This window comes from Manacus candei, unplaced genomic scaffold (assembly GCF_025592945.1).
Source record: "Manacus candei isolate 608988 ecotype Guabito, Panama unplaced genomic scaffold, ASM2559294v1 h1tg000025l, whole genome shotgun sequence".
Classification (NCBI taxonomy): Eukaryota; Metazoa; Chordata; class Aves; order Passeriformes; family Pipridae; genus Manacus; species Manacus candei.
In genome coordinates this window covers 7,918,624-7,936,886 of record NW_026138073.1, presented here as the reverse complement: position 1 = coordinate 7,936,886, position 18,263 = coordinate 7,918,624, and the positions used below count along the sequence as shown (strand labels likewise).

Here is an 18,263-nt window from a genome sequence, read left to right as displayed (position 1 = left end):
CAGAGGACCTGTTCTTTTCCTAACTCGTGATCTGCAGACCCTCTGTGGTTTATAAGGGCAGGGACCATGGTCAGCCGTTACTTTCTGGAACCACATTAAACAGGTTTTGATGGAGTTTGCCATTTAAATTTTAATCAAAGTCCAATAAGGAGGGCAAAAAGTCCTTGAGAAATACAGGCTTCGGGATTTTCTGTGGTCTGCGTAACTTCATAATCACTTCCATAATTAGCCAGCATTAGTTGTAGACTTTTTTTTTTTGAGCCAATCTCTGTAAAGCAGAAAATGATGACCCGACATTTTGCTTGCATTAGAAAAAGTATTCTGATATAATGAGCAAAAACCATAAATGCTTCAGAAAAACTGTGCTAAGAGTTTTCCCCTCATTGTTCTGTGTGTGCAGTTGCTATCCTGCTGAAGGACGATTATTTTGTCAGTGGTGCCGGGTTACCAGGAAGATTCAAGGCAGAGAAAGTGGAGTTTCACTGGGGTCAGAGCAACGGATCAGCTGGCTCTGAGCACAGCATCAACGGCAAGAGGTTCCCCGTTGAGGTGAGTGGAAAGACGTGCGCTTCTGTTCTCAGAGAAAACAAAACCAGAACGTGTTGCTGTAGTTTGAGGCGACAGTGAAATAGGGCAATGCTTCTTTCAGTGAACATATCACTTTGCAGCCCCTTCCGGCCCTCGGAGCACTCTATCTATCATCTCTCATGTGCTTTTGCAGTGTCAGCTCCGAACTCTGCTTTGCAGACATTGCCAGCTCTCGTGTCCCATGGGTTAAGTTGCAAACAGCCACTTTTCTCATTTCTCGCATAAGCTTTCCATGTGTGGGAGGATCTCCTTACAAATATCCTCAAAGTGACCTCATTGTCCTCCAAACCTTTCCTTTCCCACGATGCTTACAAACAAATAGCGGCGGTTTGGGAGCCATCGTGCCGAGATCGATGCTTGTCATCGGAATTACTTCCTTGCACAAACTCACGGCGCTCTCTCTACCTGGATTCAGGTGCCACCCCTTGCCTTGCACTAACAGGATCTCTACATAGATCCGTGCAAGCAGCTCTGTGTTTGCTCTGGCTGTGCTGGAGCCAGCTGGACCTGTGCCAGCCCCAGCCCGACGGCCGCCCAGCGATCCCAGCAGGGCACTGTTGCCACGGCGGGAGCGAGGAACCGCTGCGGGCACTGTGCCCTGGGAACGCCGCCGTGTTGGGAGCACAGGGCCAGGTGACTGTCTGCAGCTGGCTGCAGGGACAGGCCTTCAGATGTCCCAGAGAGTCCCAGGCCACGGGCTACTGGGGAGCCTGATGCGGTTGGGTCTTGGCTTGAGACCGATGGTCCCAAGTGACTCTGTTGTCAGTGCAGTGTTTTCTGTGTCAACAGAGCCTGTTGATACTTTTGACTCAATAGTCAAGGTTTTGCATGGTGAGGTAAAGCAGATGTTATCTGGTGTCACCTTTGCCCGTCAGTAAGCAGATACGCACTGTCTGAGAGTGGCATTTCAGAATGTGCGCGCCCAGAAAGCTCACGCGTGGGCAGAAATGGTCATCTTGGGAGCTGGGTCTGGCAAGAACTTGATTCAGCCCCCAGCATGCTAGAATTCATCACGTTGGCTAAAGCCAATCACATATTTCAGGAGGTGGAAAGCGGCTTCTAGAGCTCAAAGGGAGGTTGTAATAGACTCTGGTGCATGACCAGAACCTCTGGTTTTCACCTACCTGCTCAAACTGCCCCATCACACAAGAATTAGAAACCCATTTTTTTGTCTCCCAGTTGTGTACCTGTATGTTGACTTTCTGGGAGACAGAGATATTATCTTCTTTTTACTGAGCTTTTCAAACATCATCTCCTTGATGTAGCTGTGATTTCTCAGAAGGGGCTACCCCGAGAACATGGAGCAAAGGGCCAATCATTGTCATGCTGCCCGATCTGTCTCAGTTGGCAATACTGGTACTTGTAAACCTCAGGAAGGTGCACTCAGAAAGTCTACAGAGCCAGTCAACTCCTCTTCTGAAATTTCAAGGGTGGAGGTAGTGAAGAAGCCTGGACCTTCTTGTTTGTGTCAGAATTCACAAACCCTTTCTTATGATGCCAAGGCTATTTGATGCTGGCTCGATAAATGGATTACTTTGGAAATAAGCAAATTCCTAAGAAATAATTTTCCTATGGCTTAAGTATTCTTAATTTTTCTTTTCAGTTAGTTAGAATTCTAATTTTTTCTGCTTTAAAATTGAGGGTGAAAAACAAAGGAAACTGCCTTGACTTCCTTTGAGAAGTTATGTCACTTGTTTATGAATGCTGTGCAAAATAAATTGTATCAGATAGGTTTAGTGTTAATCCTAATAAGGAAAATATAGTTTTCCAAGAGATTTGTGTTTGTGGCAATGACATGGTCCTCTGTCCTCTGGTCTTCCTTGGTATGATGACATCAGCAGAATTCCCACAGCCATTCCTTTGCTTTTTTGCAAAGGAAGAACAAATTTCCAAACCAAGACTTTCCCAGTTGTGATCCTATTTACCTCCTACACAAGAATTCTAAATTTCAATCATGTGCTGAAAAGGATTTCCCTGGGTGGATTTTGAAGGATCCAGTAGGTCTAAGGTGATGAAACTGAGTCTTTGTTGCCAATGCATACAAAACCAGTTCTCAGAGTTGGCATTACACCTCTCAAACAGTAACTGTACATGTATACATGGTGAGGCTTTTAATTTGTAATGCTAATTGTAGTGCAGCTTGCAACTGTCTGATGCAATCCTAATTGCCTGATGCTGGGAGGTCTGTGCCAAAAATACTGTGCTTCATTTGAGAAGTGACGTTTCTAGGAAGACTGTAGAAAGGATAAACCAAAATTCTATCCTACAGAAATCAAAGCCCAAATCATTCTGTTTATTCTGAGCCCATGGGCATAGGTAAAGCTTTAAAGTAGCGTGCAGGTATTGGCATTCCATGTCTGCCGCAGTTACAGTGGTGATGCAGCTGAAAGGAAACATTTTCTATGTCTAATCGTGCAACCAGATGTGGACTATGCAAAACCCATTAGTTCCAAAGCACATCCCAAGGGAACACAGATCAGCTTCATCCATAGACTGAGCTCTGCGCGCATTAAGTTTAGAAGTTTTTTCCTCTGGAAAACAAAGTGCTTGCTGGTAGTCTTTCTTCTTGAAGAGGATGCAGAAACTGATTAGAAATGTCAGATATAATACAGAGCATTATTGTTTGACCATGTTGTTTGGTTTTTATTATTGCAGTTAATGTGTCAGATGGTAAGGCTGTCTACGTTAATTGGTTTCCTTCATTGAAGCCCATCTGGATCATATTTTTTTGTGATTTATATGTTAAATTAGTTGGTAAGATATATAAGAACATCCTTGTGTTTCCTGCTTTAAAGGCATGTTGGATCAAAGGCGTATTATCTTGCAGTACTTTTATGCATATGTAGCATATTGTGATTCCTTTTTAAACCATGGTATATGTAATGGTATTCTTTCATTAGAGGTCTTGATTGCTTATTTATTGATTAGATTTTCCTTAGTGATACTTGAGCCTTATGAAGCCATTACAAGCCTAGCTGTCTCTGAAGTAGCATTCGTGTCCCTGTGCTTCAAACTTCCACCTGCTAGGATCCAGATTGATGCCAGCCCTGCTCAGTGCTGGCAAGAAGTTTCTTTTTCCCTCTTTCTTGCCATTTTAGCATCAACATCTGGTTGAGGCCAGGAACTAGTGCTGTGATGCTGAAGATTAAAGTGATACCATTAGTGTATTGCTGTGTGAGTGGAGTGTGAATCCTAATGAGGACGTGGGCTCCATGCCAGTTTAGAAAAAGTCTGACTCCTTTTTTTTTTTTTTCCGAGTTAAGAAAAGTTTTTAATGTTGCATTCTCTAAATTTTAATGAATTGCTGACTCCTTTGCATTTTGTTATTGTTCTTCTCTGCTATAATTATTCAGGTTTTTCTTTTTCTTTCTGAAGCCGCAGCAGAATAAATGAACATGCAAAGGCTAGAAAACCATTTAAGTGGCTAAGTGACAAAGTTAAAATAAAGAAGATGAGCTTCCCTCAGGCCAGGAGAGAACCCAGGTTCCCCTCATTAGAGCCAAGAGGAGTAATTGCAGCACTTTAATCTCCCGTGTCACCGCACTGGTTACCAGCCCTGGCTGCACGAGGTCCGTGCGAGCTCCCTGCTCCGAGGGAAACCCAACACTTAACATTTCACAGCAGCCAAGGAACTGACGTGGCACTGCTGTGCTGTGCTGTGCTGGTGGAGTGCAGTCCCACCATCCCAGCAGAACCGTGGTTTTATTTTTTGTAATTCTTTTTTAGCTGCTTCATACTAATTTTTATGCAAAATGCTGATTATTTCTGTGAAGAGCAGAAATCAGAAGAGTGATTTTAATCATGGCTGTGTTAATTTGATGTGAGCTTTGGTTGTTTATGAGCGTTCCCTTTAATGGTGCTAATTGTCAGTTATAATGTGAACACCATTATACAGTACTATACAGTAATTTATTTAGTAAATGAGGATCTTATTCCAAGGACCATACTCCAATATGCCATAAAGACCTCATCCCTTTACTCTAACATGAACAAACTTGCATTGTCTAGGCCAAATTCCTTGTAGGAACATCAACTTGGCTTTCTGAAAGAGCAATGTGATTTCATAGCCACAAGTACCAACATGCATGTTTTTGAGAATATCAAGTTCTTTTCCATTTTAAAAAAAAAAGTATCCAAAAAAAACCCCCAACAGAAAACCGCACGAGCCATCCCAGCAGAAAATTAAGAACTGACACCCTTTTATGTCAATTAACAAGCTTTTACATTATGTTGACAGATTCATTTTACTTAATTATTATTACAAAACAATCATTTGCATTAACAATTCTTTCTGTTCTTCAAGTGTGTTTCTCAGAAGACTTTCCAGGTTGTAATGGTGTCTTTGTTCTTGCTACTTCTTTGATTTTCTTCCTTTTCTCTTTGAATCTACATACTAACTTCAGTGTGGTCTAGATCTACGGTTAGTTGCTGTAATTGGAATGCTCAGGTAACCTCGCCAAAGTGAATTGCTGTGTGCTATCCTACCTCTCACTGTATCACTGAATTCTGATGTTTTACATTATCACAGGCAGATGACAATCAGTGTCATTAATGTAGAAGAAATGTGTGGTATTCAGTGCACAAAAACCTCTACTACAGGGAATAAGCTGAGACTAGTCACTGTTTGGTTTTGGGGTTTTTTTATTATTTTATCCTGAATATTAAGACTTTCTATCACACCTGGAATCACCTATAGGATATGTTCAACCCTCTGTCTACCTGTGAATGGAAGGGGATATTTACTTCTTAATGTTAGAAATGGGACCATTTCTGTTCTGTAGTTTTACTGTTGGTGCAGTTGTGAGTCTGTTTAGATTTGCACACACTTTATGACATTAAATGAACATATCATAGGATCTTCTCTTGGTATATAGGAGAGAACCAACACCCTGTGTTGCAGCTGAGTTTATTATTTTTGGCATCCAGCACATCTAGTAATTGTAATTTTGCAAAGATCTCTGGTGTTGACTTCACATACAGTAAAGACTGATTGTGCAACAGAGAGCCAGCATTGGTTTAATTTACTTATATTTTGTTTACCTGTTGCTCTTCAAATTTCCTTACCTCTATCTGGCAGGATGAAGCAAAGTAGAGGTCAATAAATGATAGAGGGACCTAAAGAGGACCATTGGGAATATATCACAGTGGGAGACTATGACTGTCTAAAGTAATTTTACTGTAATAATTCTCTCAAAGGACTTATAAGGGGATACTTAGAACTCCAGGTGACTTTGATGGGAGATGGGCTGATCTCTGAGTGAGGATTTAGCTCAATACTCCTGCTGTCTGTGCTGTGGAGTGTCCAGGGAATTTAGCATGCTCTGCTTATTCCATCTGCATTTCTTACAACACCCTTGACTTAATCATTCAGACAAGGAAATGACTTGGGCATTTTCACATTTAATTATTTTATTTTTCCTTGAAAATGGCACTTAGTATGTTTTTTTTTTGTTTTCTTACAGTCTTCTGTCTCCCCTTTTCCCACGGTCTTTAGAGGTCCAGATAGCCATAAAGTACTGAAAACATGCAGTATGCTAAAAAGCCAAATCTATATCTCTGTCTTATCTCCAGTAAAGTAAGATTTTACTCCAGGAGTCTCTAGCCTTTACTCCTTTTTGCTCTTCACTGCTTTTAAATGTTGTTCAGGATTCTTGTTGTCAAGAAATCAGTGTGTCATAATTTTATAAACATAAAATGGGTGGATATATTGAACACATGGCTGAGTTTCCATCGTGTTTCACTGTGAGTAGTGCAAGTTAAACATCATCTTATCGCTATCTGGTTTACTGTTTTATTTTCCTTAGTGTAGCTAGTACACTGTCTCCTCACAGTTGTCTTTAGTGCCTCCTATATACTGACAGGAGAATCAGTTGAGACTTTAATTAATGACTTTATTGTAATCAAGGTTCCATTTTAGTGCAGAATGCTCCATCTTGTAGTAGTGAAATATTTAGTCTCCATCTGGCTGATCTTTTCTGTGTATGTCCCATGATAATTAAGAAGAAACAGGAGAGGATGGTCTGAAATTAAATATGTTTAGTGGAGGGTTTAGTGCATCTTGGGACCATTCATGTAGAGACCCAGACAAAATTTAGGGATGTAAAAGCAGTTTGGTTTTATGGCTGCATCTTCCTTCTGCCTGTCAGGCCCCAGTGATTTCTAGAGCAAGTTGCAAATGTTAAAATGCATTCAGAGTTTTATTTTGAAGTAATGGTCCAGTAGCATGAACCAGATACAGCTCTTTTCATGTTGGCTGGGAATGTCCTGCTTTCCCCAAAGGATTTCCACTGACTTGTTGAAAAGGTCAGAGGCAGTAGCACTACACTGCAATTATAGTGTGTTAATGATGAACTAAGAGTTGTACATTCTTCTTAACATAAATCCCTGATTTTCTACATGATTAATTGGAATCTGGAAAGACTGACAAGGAGAAGGAGGATCAGATGGGGTGAAAATAAGAGATAAGAGGCTGACATCCAGCTCTTGTTGTAAAGGAGAATTATTTTGAATAGGAGAAAAAAATCAATACAAAGGTTGGAGAATTTGACAGAGTTGTAAGAGCTACTTTAATGAAAGGTAGCAGATTCAATAGGATTGTTACTTGAGATGTGGGATTGTCTGAGTTAGAAAAATGGGACTGTCTCTCCCCAGCTGTAAAGGTGAGCTCTGTGTGCTGAGCTTCCTGGGTCCTTAGACCACTGGATTTACTGGCATTTGCTCTGGGCACTCAGTGTGACAAAAAAGGAAGAAATATGTGTGTGAGCTTGCTAAATTCTGTTCTTCTAGAATAGTTACTTGAGTACGGGAGGAGAAGGAAGAGGACAGCAGGTGGTAGCTATTTCTTCTGCTTCAGCATGTTAGGTAGCTGCCATAGACTGTCTAGCAGGCTCCTGCAAGGAAAAGTGTTTCACTGCGAGGAGGTGACTTTGTTTGACCCTGTAAGGAACAGCCTAGAACTTTGATAGACTTAAAGGGCCTTCTAGCAGGATCTCTTCTCTGACACGTTCATGTCAGCCTCCTCTCCCCAGCAGTGATGGTGAGAGGTGAGCGCAGGTAGGGAGGCTGTGCATGGAGGCTTTCTAAGCTGGGTTAGAGGTGAGGACTCAGCTGAACCTCAGCATCCCTCTTTGCAAATACATCTTGGACAGAAGCACCATGTAATTTAGTATGGGTAGATATGAGGGCTTCACTAATGCTGTGAAAAAGCTTGCTCCTGCAGCTATTAAAGGGCTGATGGATTGCTCTCCGTGGAAATGACTCCCTGTTTGAGGCTGAGGTGGCTGAGTTATCTAGAGCTGCTCACAGCTTTTGAAGTTTGGGAGCTTAGACACCAGAAGGCAGATTTTCAGAGTCCAGTGCACAGCCATGAGGCATGTGAGGCTTACAGGGTGGTGAGCAGGTCCCTCGAGTGTCTCTGGACCGTGGGCTCTGAGCAGGGGGTGTTTGCACTACACACTGTGCCAGGTTGGCTCCACACAAGGGTCCTGGGATGTTGGTTAGAAGCACGTGAAGCTTGATAAGTGCTCAGCACTACCCCTTTCTGTTGGGCTAGTCTAACAGTCCAGGGACTTTGAGATGTCTTCCCCTGGAGATGTTACCCCAATAAGCCCACTGGAAATAACAAAGAGAGATAATATTGGGGGGAATGAAAAGAAACATTGCACAAATGTGTTAAGAAGCAATAATGTTTCCTTGGCACAAAAAAAGATCAAAACAAATATGGTTAATATGGTTAATGGGCTGGTTGGTAGTTGTTGGCCAGTATTTCCCATGGAAGTCATTTCACTGAGGCTCAAACAATGGGAATAGATTTCACCAATGTTAATCATGATTTAAGGCAGCAAGCAGGAAATTATTTAAATTGTCTATTATACTGGTACTTTACTGATTGCATTTTAGTTCTTTAGGGTTTTTGTTTGTTTTTTTATTTACTGAAGAATTCTAAACAGTTGCTGTAATTTTGTGCCAAGAGAATAAATTACGTCAGACATGTTTTTCACAGTGAGAAAACTCAGTACATTTATTCAGAACTTTGTTTCATTTTATCTTATGTTAAAGAACTGCATTCTAAGGGTTGATGACCAAAAACTTGAGTAAACCAGAAGGGAAGACACATCTTGCTGTCTGGGTATTTGTGTGTCCAAAAAAGGTTTTCATTAGAACTGATTTTATAATGTGGGTCACCAAAAGGCTTTTTAATTCTAAAGGAAGGCAAGCTGGGACTGTACATTCACTGGGACTGTGATGATCAGTAATATCATATTTACCTTCTTGCCCTCCCACCTGAATTGCTCTGATGTTTCTTATATTGAGTTTAAAAGCTTTTTGGGAAAAGGAATGTCTCTTTGCTGGGTTTGTGCAGCACCTGCCCCAGTGGCATTCCTGCTCTAGGATGCAGCAATGCTGCTGCTGCTGTAACCACAGGTTTTGCAGGGATGGATTGCCTTTTTTTTTTTTCTATGATGAAGCTTCACGTGATGTAAGAGATCAGGCAGCAATATGAGCGTAGTCCTTGTTATTTCCCCAGTTCATAGGCATTGTATTTCCAGACAGGATGGGAAGGTTAACTGAAGTTGAAAAAGGATCTAAAACGCAGCAAGAGTTTACTGCCTGGTAGAAATGAAATAACAATCAAGTGGTTGAAAACAAGAGAAAAACATACGTGTTTGCTCATGCTTTGAGGCTCTCGTCTTTCTGTAGAGATAAAACAATTTGGGGGAAATAGTTGTATACCTGAATACGTGTCCTCTTGCTTTCTATTTTGCTACCTGGCTTAATAAGAAAAATTCTATATTCCCAAAATAGTTGGGCTTTTCAGCACATTCCTCGAAAGCCCAATAATGCCTATCACTATCCTATCTGGTCTGGCTGTCTACAGAGGGGGCTTTCCTTTATCCTCTGGCTTCAGAGAGGAGGCAAAGAGGGCTCATATTTCCCGGAAATGCCTGCAGCTGCCTCCAGTGCTCACTGCCCAGGCAGGAAAACCTTTGTTAGCATATCCTACAAAGAGAGTGTGGCTATTGTTGGCCATTGACCATTCAGGAGGGTTTTTTTGTAAAACATAGCTCCTGATCTACATGTGTGTAAGAAATACAGATTCAGGCTTGCCTGAATAGTTAGAATAGTTGCCTGAATAGTTAGAATAGTTGCCTGAATAGTTAGAATAGTTAGTTAGAATAGTTAGTTAGAATAGTTAGTTAGAATAGTTAGTTATAGTTAGTAATAGTTAGTATAGTAATAGTTAGAATAGTTAGAATAGTTAGTTAGAATAGTTAGTTAGAATAGTTGCCTGAATAGTTAGAAATAGCATTACCAGCTGGGAAAGAGCTTTTTCCCCCTGTAGTGGGCTAACAGTTTGTTAATAGTTTATTCAAGCACAGAAAATGGCACCTGGTCTGCCAAAAGAACATTAGTTTCTCCAGAGGGGACTGTTAATTGTCCAGGAAAAGAAGACAGAGTATCTCCCTAATAAGTTAAGGGTGAATCAATATTCTCTGGGATTGGGGGCAAATCTGACTTTTTAACAGACTCTCAGGCCCCATGTAAAGGGGGGAGAAGCAAACTTGCTCACCTTGAGTGGCGAATGTAATTTGAGAATAAAACACTTGCATTAGTACAACATCTATCACACATTTGTTATGAAAGGGAGAGGTATCTTTGGGATTTGATCGTGCCATGAATGGATTAAATTTCTTGAATTTTGTCATTTTTGTCTTTAACTACATTCCGTGTCTTGAAGTTCATAACTGCAATACTGCTTGTGTTTGATCTTTACCTTAACTAGATTGCTGTGAGGGTGATTTTAGTTGATTTTCATACCTGCATCAAGCCCTTCCATTCCTTCAGGGTGGTTGTGCCTACAAATAAGATAACAAATTCAATACTCAATGCCTGCATGCAGCACTCAAGGGTTTTCAAAGAGTATTAGATTTAACTTTTTAAAATGCAAAACTACCCACAGATGAGTAGTCAAAATTACAAAATTCATTTGAAAAGAAGAGGAAACCTCTTTTGTTAAGTTTCTCGTCGTCCTTGGTTGAATGGGAAGTTCTATTCTCTTTTCTCTGTGGTCTAGATCCTCTTAGGGCAGGCTGGTGCTCTTTGAGGAGAAGGTGGCTTGCTGAGAGTTGAGTGACACATTTAATCTTGAGGTGGCTTGTTCCAGGCAGGACCATAATATCCCTTAAGAAAAAGAAATGTCATTACATCCAGCTCAGAATAGGAGATTGGCAATAACGGGAAGGTTTTAAAAAGAATTCATTTGAAATTCTTTACTTGAGAGCTCTCATTCTGTTTGGGAGCCAGGAATGTGAGCACTCACTTAATGAGCTGCATTCAAAAGATGAAATTTCAAGAGAGTAAAAGTGAAACCCAGTATTTCCTGAACAGAAATGGAGCCACCCATCCTCAAATCCATAGTCGTGTCTTTCTCTTCAACCTCATCTAATACTTCCTTTGTAGGAATCTACTCCCAGAATTAGATTCCTTCAGTTGTATCAGTCACTGATGTTGAAGCACATGCTGTTTACTAAGTAAAGCTGGAGGCAACATGCTGTTGTTGCTGGCATCCCATTTCTGGAAGGGCTGCTAGCCTTCCCACCAAACCATATGGTGATTTATCAGACAGTTTTGTAGTAGCAAGACCAAGACCCAAGTTGGTCAATACTGAAAATGGCTATTCCTTATGTTGCCTCTGATAAAATGTTCCTGTTCCTATTCCCTTTGTGGTATTGAGGATGTGTCTGCTGGGCTGGGTGTCCCTGTACGGGGCACAGCCTGGAAGGGAATTGCTGTATTTCCAGGGTACAGGATTAGCATCTTGCAAAGTAGCATTTCAAGAAACTGAAAACAGCAATTTCTGGATTCTTGCAGCTCAAACAGCTGTTGTGTTGGTCCATTTTAAAGAAAAGAAATATGAAATATATATGAACCATATGAAAGCTCAGATGTGGGGCTGAGCTCTGAGGAGTTTGAAGGTGAGACCATGTCAGAGGAAATTAATGTCTTCTGTAGAAGAAGAGCAAGCTCTCATTTCAGAGAAAGCATCCTAGCAAATTGTTTTGGCCTGTTTAACATTTGAGGTAGCAAAACATCCACATGTGATCTCTGACATAATATTGCTCCATTATTAGCAGAGTTAGTTCAGATGTTTTCCCATCATAATTAACCAAGATAGAAGTGGAAGACATTTTGGTAACACTACAAGGAATAATTTGGCAGCAGTCAGAAGCTAGAACTGGAAAAGGGCAGTAGGAGAGAAATAATTAGCAAGGATAATTGTCAGGCCTTGACAACCTGGTGTGTCTTTCTAGCAGTGAATGGATTCACCTGACACCCAGAGATAGCCATCTGATAATAGCACTCATAAGATCAATACATCGATACTTTACCCTTGAAACAGTATTTAAAGTCTGTTCTTAGGTTCATTTCTTTACTTCTGTAAAGTTATAGCAATCTGGGATTTGAGATAATGCATTCATTAGTCTTATCAGGCCTTCTTCATTTACTGTATTTTAATGCATCTCCATGATTGCTGAAGAAAGATGCTCAGTGAGCTTAATCTGCTTATGCTTTAAAAAGAAAGGATGCTCAGAAGACTCAAATGGAGCTTCATGCTGAACAGGTTTGAGGCTTTGCAGTGTTCACAATGGCAGGGCGTTTTGTGCAAGAGTTATTTCGAATTTAGAGCTTCTGTGATGCTGGCTCTGCTGACCCTATGGAGAGGAGAGGAGAGGGAGCTGGGCACAGCTGAGATTTTGCTTTTGTAGATTGAGATACTGCCCAGGCTCTAATAATGCCAAATTGTTGCGGGGTTAAACATGATGCTGCTTCTTTTTGTTGATGTGTCTTGCTGGTCCACACATCTTTGCATTGCGGGGAGCTATTTGTGGGATTGTGGTGCACACCCCAGGACCCAGAAAAAGTGTGTGCATGCTTGAAATAATGCTCGTGCAGATAAGTATGAGGAGAGATTTAGATCTGCTTCCCCCAAATGCATGGGCACTGGACAAATTCGAATGGACTGGAAATTTCAGTGACCGCTGCTGTGAAGGAGAGGAGACATTCAGCAGGGCAGTATTGCTTCCCTGATTGCACCATGCATCCTTGTAACTAGCAAGGGAGAAGACCATGTTTATCTAGCAACATCAACAAAAAATCCTTTGTATGATAAAGACTGTAAAGATCAGTGGCTGCCCTCTGAGCACCTGGGAGGAATTACTGATACCTCTGCCTCTTGGTGTTGGCGGGTGCTTTACAGCAGGGCTGCTGCCATCCCCGCTGTGCCACCTCGCTGGCAGGTGGAGAATTCAGCACTTTCAAAACCAGTGTGGGTTTTGTTAGTTTTAAGAAGATTATGGCATGAAAGATGGAGGAGGAGATCAGAACTGGCAGGAAGCTGTGATTTGAATAGGACCTTCAAATTGACACATGTTATGTCCTTAAGAGAGGAGTCGGCGCCTGGTTTTTGTTGACAGGTGTGGCGACAGCCTTGAGGGATGATGGGCACTTTGCCGAATTGCTAAATTGATTTGATAATCAGTAAGTGAATTTGCTAAGAGCAGGTACTACGTGCCTTCTTTGGGGCTTGGTTAACCTAGTGACAGCTCGTTTTAAATGCACTAGGAGGCCTTAGTTTATTTTTCCTTCTCTCTTCCGGCGAGAGCTCCACACAGAGCTACTGCCAAGTAAAAGAAGCTGTTTCTCCTCTTTGGCTGTAAAATGAATCTGAAGATGACCAGACCTCACTTTTACAAAGGAGCTGCTGTCCCAGGTTAAAATCTCTTCATTTTCTCCAGATATGCCCAAATAGCAGTGACTGTCATTGTCAGGTCTGAATGTTTATGTCCTCTCAGCAGGGCTATAGCATTTCACCACCCTCTCTAGACAGAGTGTCAGTGTTGCAGCAGCCTTTGGCTCGCTCAGAGCCTTGATAACTGCCTTGTTCCCATTTCCAGCTGCTCATTCCCAGTTGACTCTGTAACCCACGGATATTTTCTCCTTTGGAGCATAGAGAAGAGATTTTTCCTTTCCCTAGTGACACAGTGGCCCTGCCCCACACCAGAAAGGCAGGCAGGCACCAGTGCAGATGGTGGTGGCTGGGGGTGATCTCCCTTGGGTGCCTTTCTATGTAACTTTGAGGCTGTTGGTGTGGCTTGTGGCTGGATTTGTCTCCCGAGTAGCCCTGCTATTTACTGTGGAAACTTGACACAGGACAGGTTTGTCAAATTAAAACATTCTACCTCCAGCATCAACCATACTGATTATAGTTCGTTGGTTTATACCAGAGCTATTCAGAGGGGGAATTTTGCTTCAGGTGTTTTCAAAAGGCGATACAATTTGTGAAAGTTCAATATGTATTTATTTTATGGCTCCCCAGCAATGTCTGTGTTGTTTGCTTGGGTTCAGATTAGAAACATTTGTGTTCTAGGTAACTCATTCAACTACTGCAAATCAGAGATTTTTTTTTTCTTATGTGCATTCATAATTGTCCTCTGTTCTTAAGACATAAATTGAAATTGTGTCCTTCATACCATGATGCTCAAACGATTTCCTTTTCAACAAAGAATACGTAATAAAGGTTAAAAATGATTTTTACAATCCATGCATTTAAGTATACATTACTATCTGTTTTAAGGATGGATAATCAATGTAAAAAATGATAGTTCCGTGTATTCCTAATAGGTCACTGTGTAAATATCCATAATGGAATCGATCCCCTAGGTTATGGCAACCATTAGTACACAAGGGGTTTCATAATTAATGTATCAGACATTTGCCTTTCATACTTACATGCAAAATGATTATTTATTGATTATTTTCAGTCCAGGTTAATGATGTTGAAGAGGTTTCGGTATCTTAATTTAAAGTACTTAAAGTGCGCTTCAAACAGAAATATCATACCCCTTTCAAGAAGTTGTGACTAATATCTGCTAAGCGACTTTGCTCTACACTCTTTCTCATTTATATGTACATACATATATGTTATATAGAAATTAAGGATGTTTGTGCACCTGAGATCCTGAAAGTAACTCAATTTCAGTTCAAAAGGGTGTTGAGGTGACATGTTTACCTCCACTTGTCTGTATGTACGAGCAGAAGGTGGAGGCTCGGGGACAGCTCAGAGAGGTGGTGACCTTGGCCATGGAGCAGTGGGCATGGTGTGGATTCACTGGTCCATTTGGAGCTGGAGCTGGCATTTGAAGGCTGCTGGCGTGTGCTCCTACAACTGCTGCACGTAAGCTCTGAGCCTATAAGGCTGACATCTGCTTTTGAAAGAAACTCTGCACTGGAAGCTGACATCAACCCTCTATGCTGCTTTAAATTCATATTCTCCTTGGAAAATAGTAATCTAGCATTTCAGTGAAGGTTTGATTTTTTTTTTAATTTTTTTTTTTTATTTGTAATCTCACAGACATTTTCTTGATGAAGTGTCGACCCTTTTTCAATGAGTTTAAGACTACTGACAGTAGACTGACTTTTCTTAATTATCTTCTCCAGACCCCTTTAAATTAGTCCCCGAGGGGTCTGCGAACCTCATATTGAAAATGACAGCTTTAATATTTCCTTACTAAATACATACAAAGAGTTGTCCAGGGATGCTGACTCACATAAGATTGCTAATTCCCCCTAGAAAACAAAAGAATCTGGTTTTAAGTGGCAATCTGTCTGAGAGGCTGGGTCACAGTGTGGAGGAAGAGGAGGATGGCCATCAAATATGACCGTGGCTTTGTCCATGCTGGAAACGAGAGAATGTGGGAGGAGAAAAACCATTTGAAACCATTGAACTCATGCATAAATGTATAGCTTTTAAATAGCTAATTTTTTTATGTCATAAAAGAAAACTGGCTAGGGCTGGTTCCTTTTTTATAGCTCTGTCATAAACTCTGAAAAATGAGGTTTATAATTTATGGTCTGAAACCACCTTAACTATTGCAATACAAACAGCATCACTGTACTGCAGTGTATTTCTAGAATGCCTCCGGTGAAAATATTGCGGTGCCATAATTAACTAATACCAAGATCCTGTTTGTGGTGCTTTCTACTGCTTTCCCTAGAATTATGCAGTTAGCATAAATCCTCAAGGCTCAGAAGATGGTGATGCTTCAGAATAATCTTACATCACCATGCCAGTTAAGACAATCGCTAATAGTGTTTCTGTGGCTCACGGTGTCCATCCCCTCACTGGCTGGATTTGTAAGGAGGTAGTTGCATAGTTTTTATATATATATATATGCATGCATGTGGCTGTGGAAAAAGAAAAAAAGAAGTACAGAGGAGAACAGCGTGCCTGCTGTCTCCTAATTACTTTAGTTTTTGATACCTCAGCAACATTGATCTTTCAAAATGATCTCTTGCTGGTGGCATCAGTTTTATGTTGGAAAATATTCCTGCAATTCTGGCAATGATAAACTAATTACACACTATACATTTTTAATGATTTAATCTCCTGTCATATTCCTAGAGAGAAGTGATCCTGATTCCAAACAAATCTCCCATGCATGACCAAACACTCATCATGAAATGTATGGTTTTCATTAAACCCTGTTGTTAATACAGGCTTAGGATTGTTTTGTTAAAATGGGGAGAGGTTGGGGAGTAAAAGCATGCTGAAAGATTACTGTAATAATGCTGCAGTAAGCGCTTTGAATCACACAGAGTTCCCAGCAACATTCCAGTGACATGTGCCTCCCATTACAGAGGGCTCTTGACAAGCCCTATGAAATGGAGCCACACGTGTCAGAGCGGTTTTCGGTGGGTGGCAGTTGGAACGATGCATTCCTGCTCCTTGTTCTGTGCTAGAAATCCAGGTCTGTGTCACTTGCCTCGTCTGTGTTAGTATCTAGGTTTAAGAACAGTGATTGGCCAACCGGTGGGGCAAAAATACATCTTGAAATTATGTCCTTTCTTTAATGTGCTGAGGTTTCTGCTCTGTGATCTGTTGTTACACAAGTGCACTTTATACCCCTGTGCCACTCTTGGCTCAGTGCTCTGTGCCTCTGTGGGAGTCTGCTTTTTAACCTTGCATAAAGCCTAAAGCAACGTGCCTTGGCCTCTGATTGGGATCCAGGGGTGGTGCTGCAATGGGGAAACATAAAACAACCATCTCCTTTGCATTTACTGGAGGGACTGGATCTGTAATCCCCTCCAGTAGCAGCTCCTATAATTCTGCATCAGATGTAGAAATGAAAGAGGGTCGTGATTCTCTTGAGAGCACAGATGTAAGAGGTGTTGGAAAGATGACAGAGAAAACCAATTGTTAAAATTTCTTTTACCAAGGGGAGAAATTTCAGGTAATTTCAGTGAGCTGTAAACATCCCTGCCATTTTTGCTTGCTTTCAGGTGCTTTTGCCCCTTTCTCAGAGAGCTGTTTTGTTGTTTTTTAATGACTCCAGTCTTCAGGAAGACTGAGGATAAGAACAGCATTTCGAGAAGACATTTAAAGCAAATCTTGGTGTATCTGGACTGACTGTGTGCATGCTGGTACACTGGTAACAATGTGAGTCAGATTCACACACGTTCACATAGCTACTGAAAACCAGAGCCTGGAATTGCTTAACAAAGTGAGCGTGGGGAGGATGAATTAAGGTTCCTGTGAACTTCTTGTGGTTTTCCTGGCACAGTGAGGATGAAACTATTATTATGAACTAGAACTCCAATTTTATTAATATTCTGAAGTATGGAAGGAAGCAACAAATCTGATTTAAGTGAAGACATTTGTCTTGGCAGTGTGATTTACTCCAGGGTTGTAAATTTGACATGATGGAGACTAAAATGTACTGAAACTTAAATTTCTCCCATATCTCACTCAAAGTCAAATGATTTAAATAGCAGGATATGAGAAATGACATGTATCCTTGGACGCAAATATATTTTTGGTGCTGAAGATTTTAATTTCATGTCTGAGGAAATTTATCAATTTGAGGACAAAACTTTTAGGAAAACAAAGGTCAAAATTTCCAGGCATGGTGTGGGGATGCAAGTGCATCACTGTAGCCTGCAGTTAAGGTTTCCTGCCTGGTAGCCTGCTGTAATGGGTCCAGTAATGATAAAACAGGTATTATCAAAGGTGAAATCTGCTTTGCTGACAGAAATCCTGCTGATGTTTCTGTCCTGCCGTGCTCACCACACTCCTCTCTGGCACTGTGCCTCCCCTGTTTCCTATGCTGTGCAAATCTGTTCAGGACCAAACATTAGAACATTATAAGTACAAGGTGTTAACAAACCCGAACATAGCTGGGGCAGGGGACTGACTGAATGCTGCAGGCAAAAGGCCCCCAGAAAGATAGAGCACTGAGCATCCTACCCCTCCTGATCTGGGGGAGAATTCATTGCTGGGATTTTGCCCTCTTAGGACCAGCTCGGGTAGGTGGACCAAAGCAAGGTCCCTAATTTTGGACTCTTCTTCCTGGTTTTCCTCTTTGTTCAGTAATGACTTGCACCATCCCAAGGGTCACCAAGCTCTTGGGATCATTTGCCTCTGAAGGGGCCCTGTCCTTCCACTGAGGATTAAGGGAATTTATGGGAACTCCACTACTCACTTTCACACGTCAAAGGCGCCTGAAGTTTATTTTCAGGCTTTGACCTTTTGGTATTCAGCAGGGAGACATTTATTCCCTGATGAACATAAATTTAACCCAATGGCTATATGGTCAATCTGGCATAGCTCTAATTCT

General features: G+C 41.3%; 1 protein-coding gene across 1 annotated transcript in view; it reads left to right on the top strand.

Annotated features, from left to right (window-relative positions):
• PTPRG (protein tyrosine phosphatase receptor type G) overlaps window positions 1–18,263 on the top strand; it is a 397,672-nt gene that overhangs the window by 216,904 nt on the left and 162,505 nt on the right. Inside the window, exon 4 of the mRNA XM_051788769.1 lies at window positions 401–549. Within this exon, the coding sequence (XP_051644729.1) occupies window positions 401–549 (149 nt within the window). The remainder of the gene's footprint in view (window positions 1–400; window positions 550–18,263) is intronic.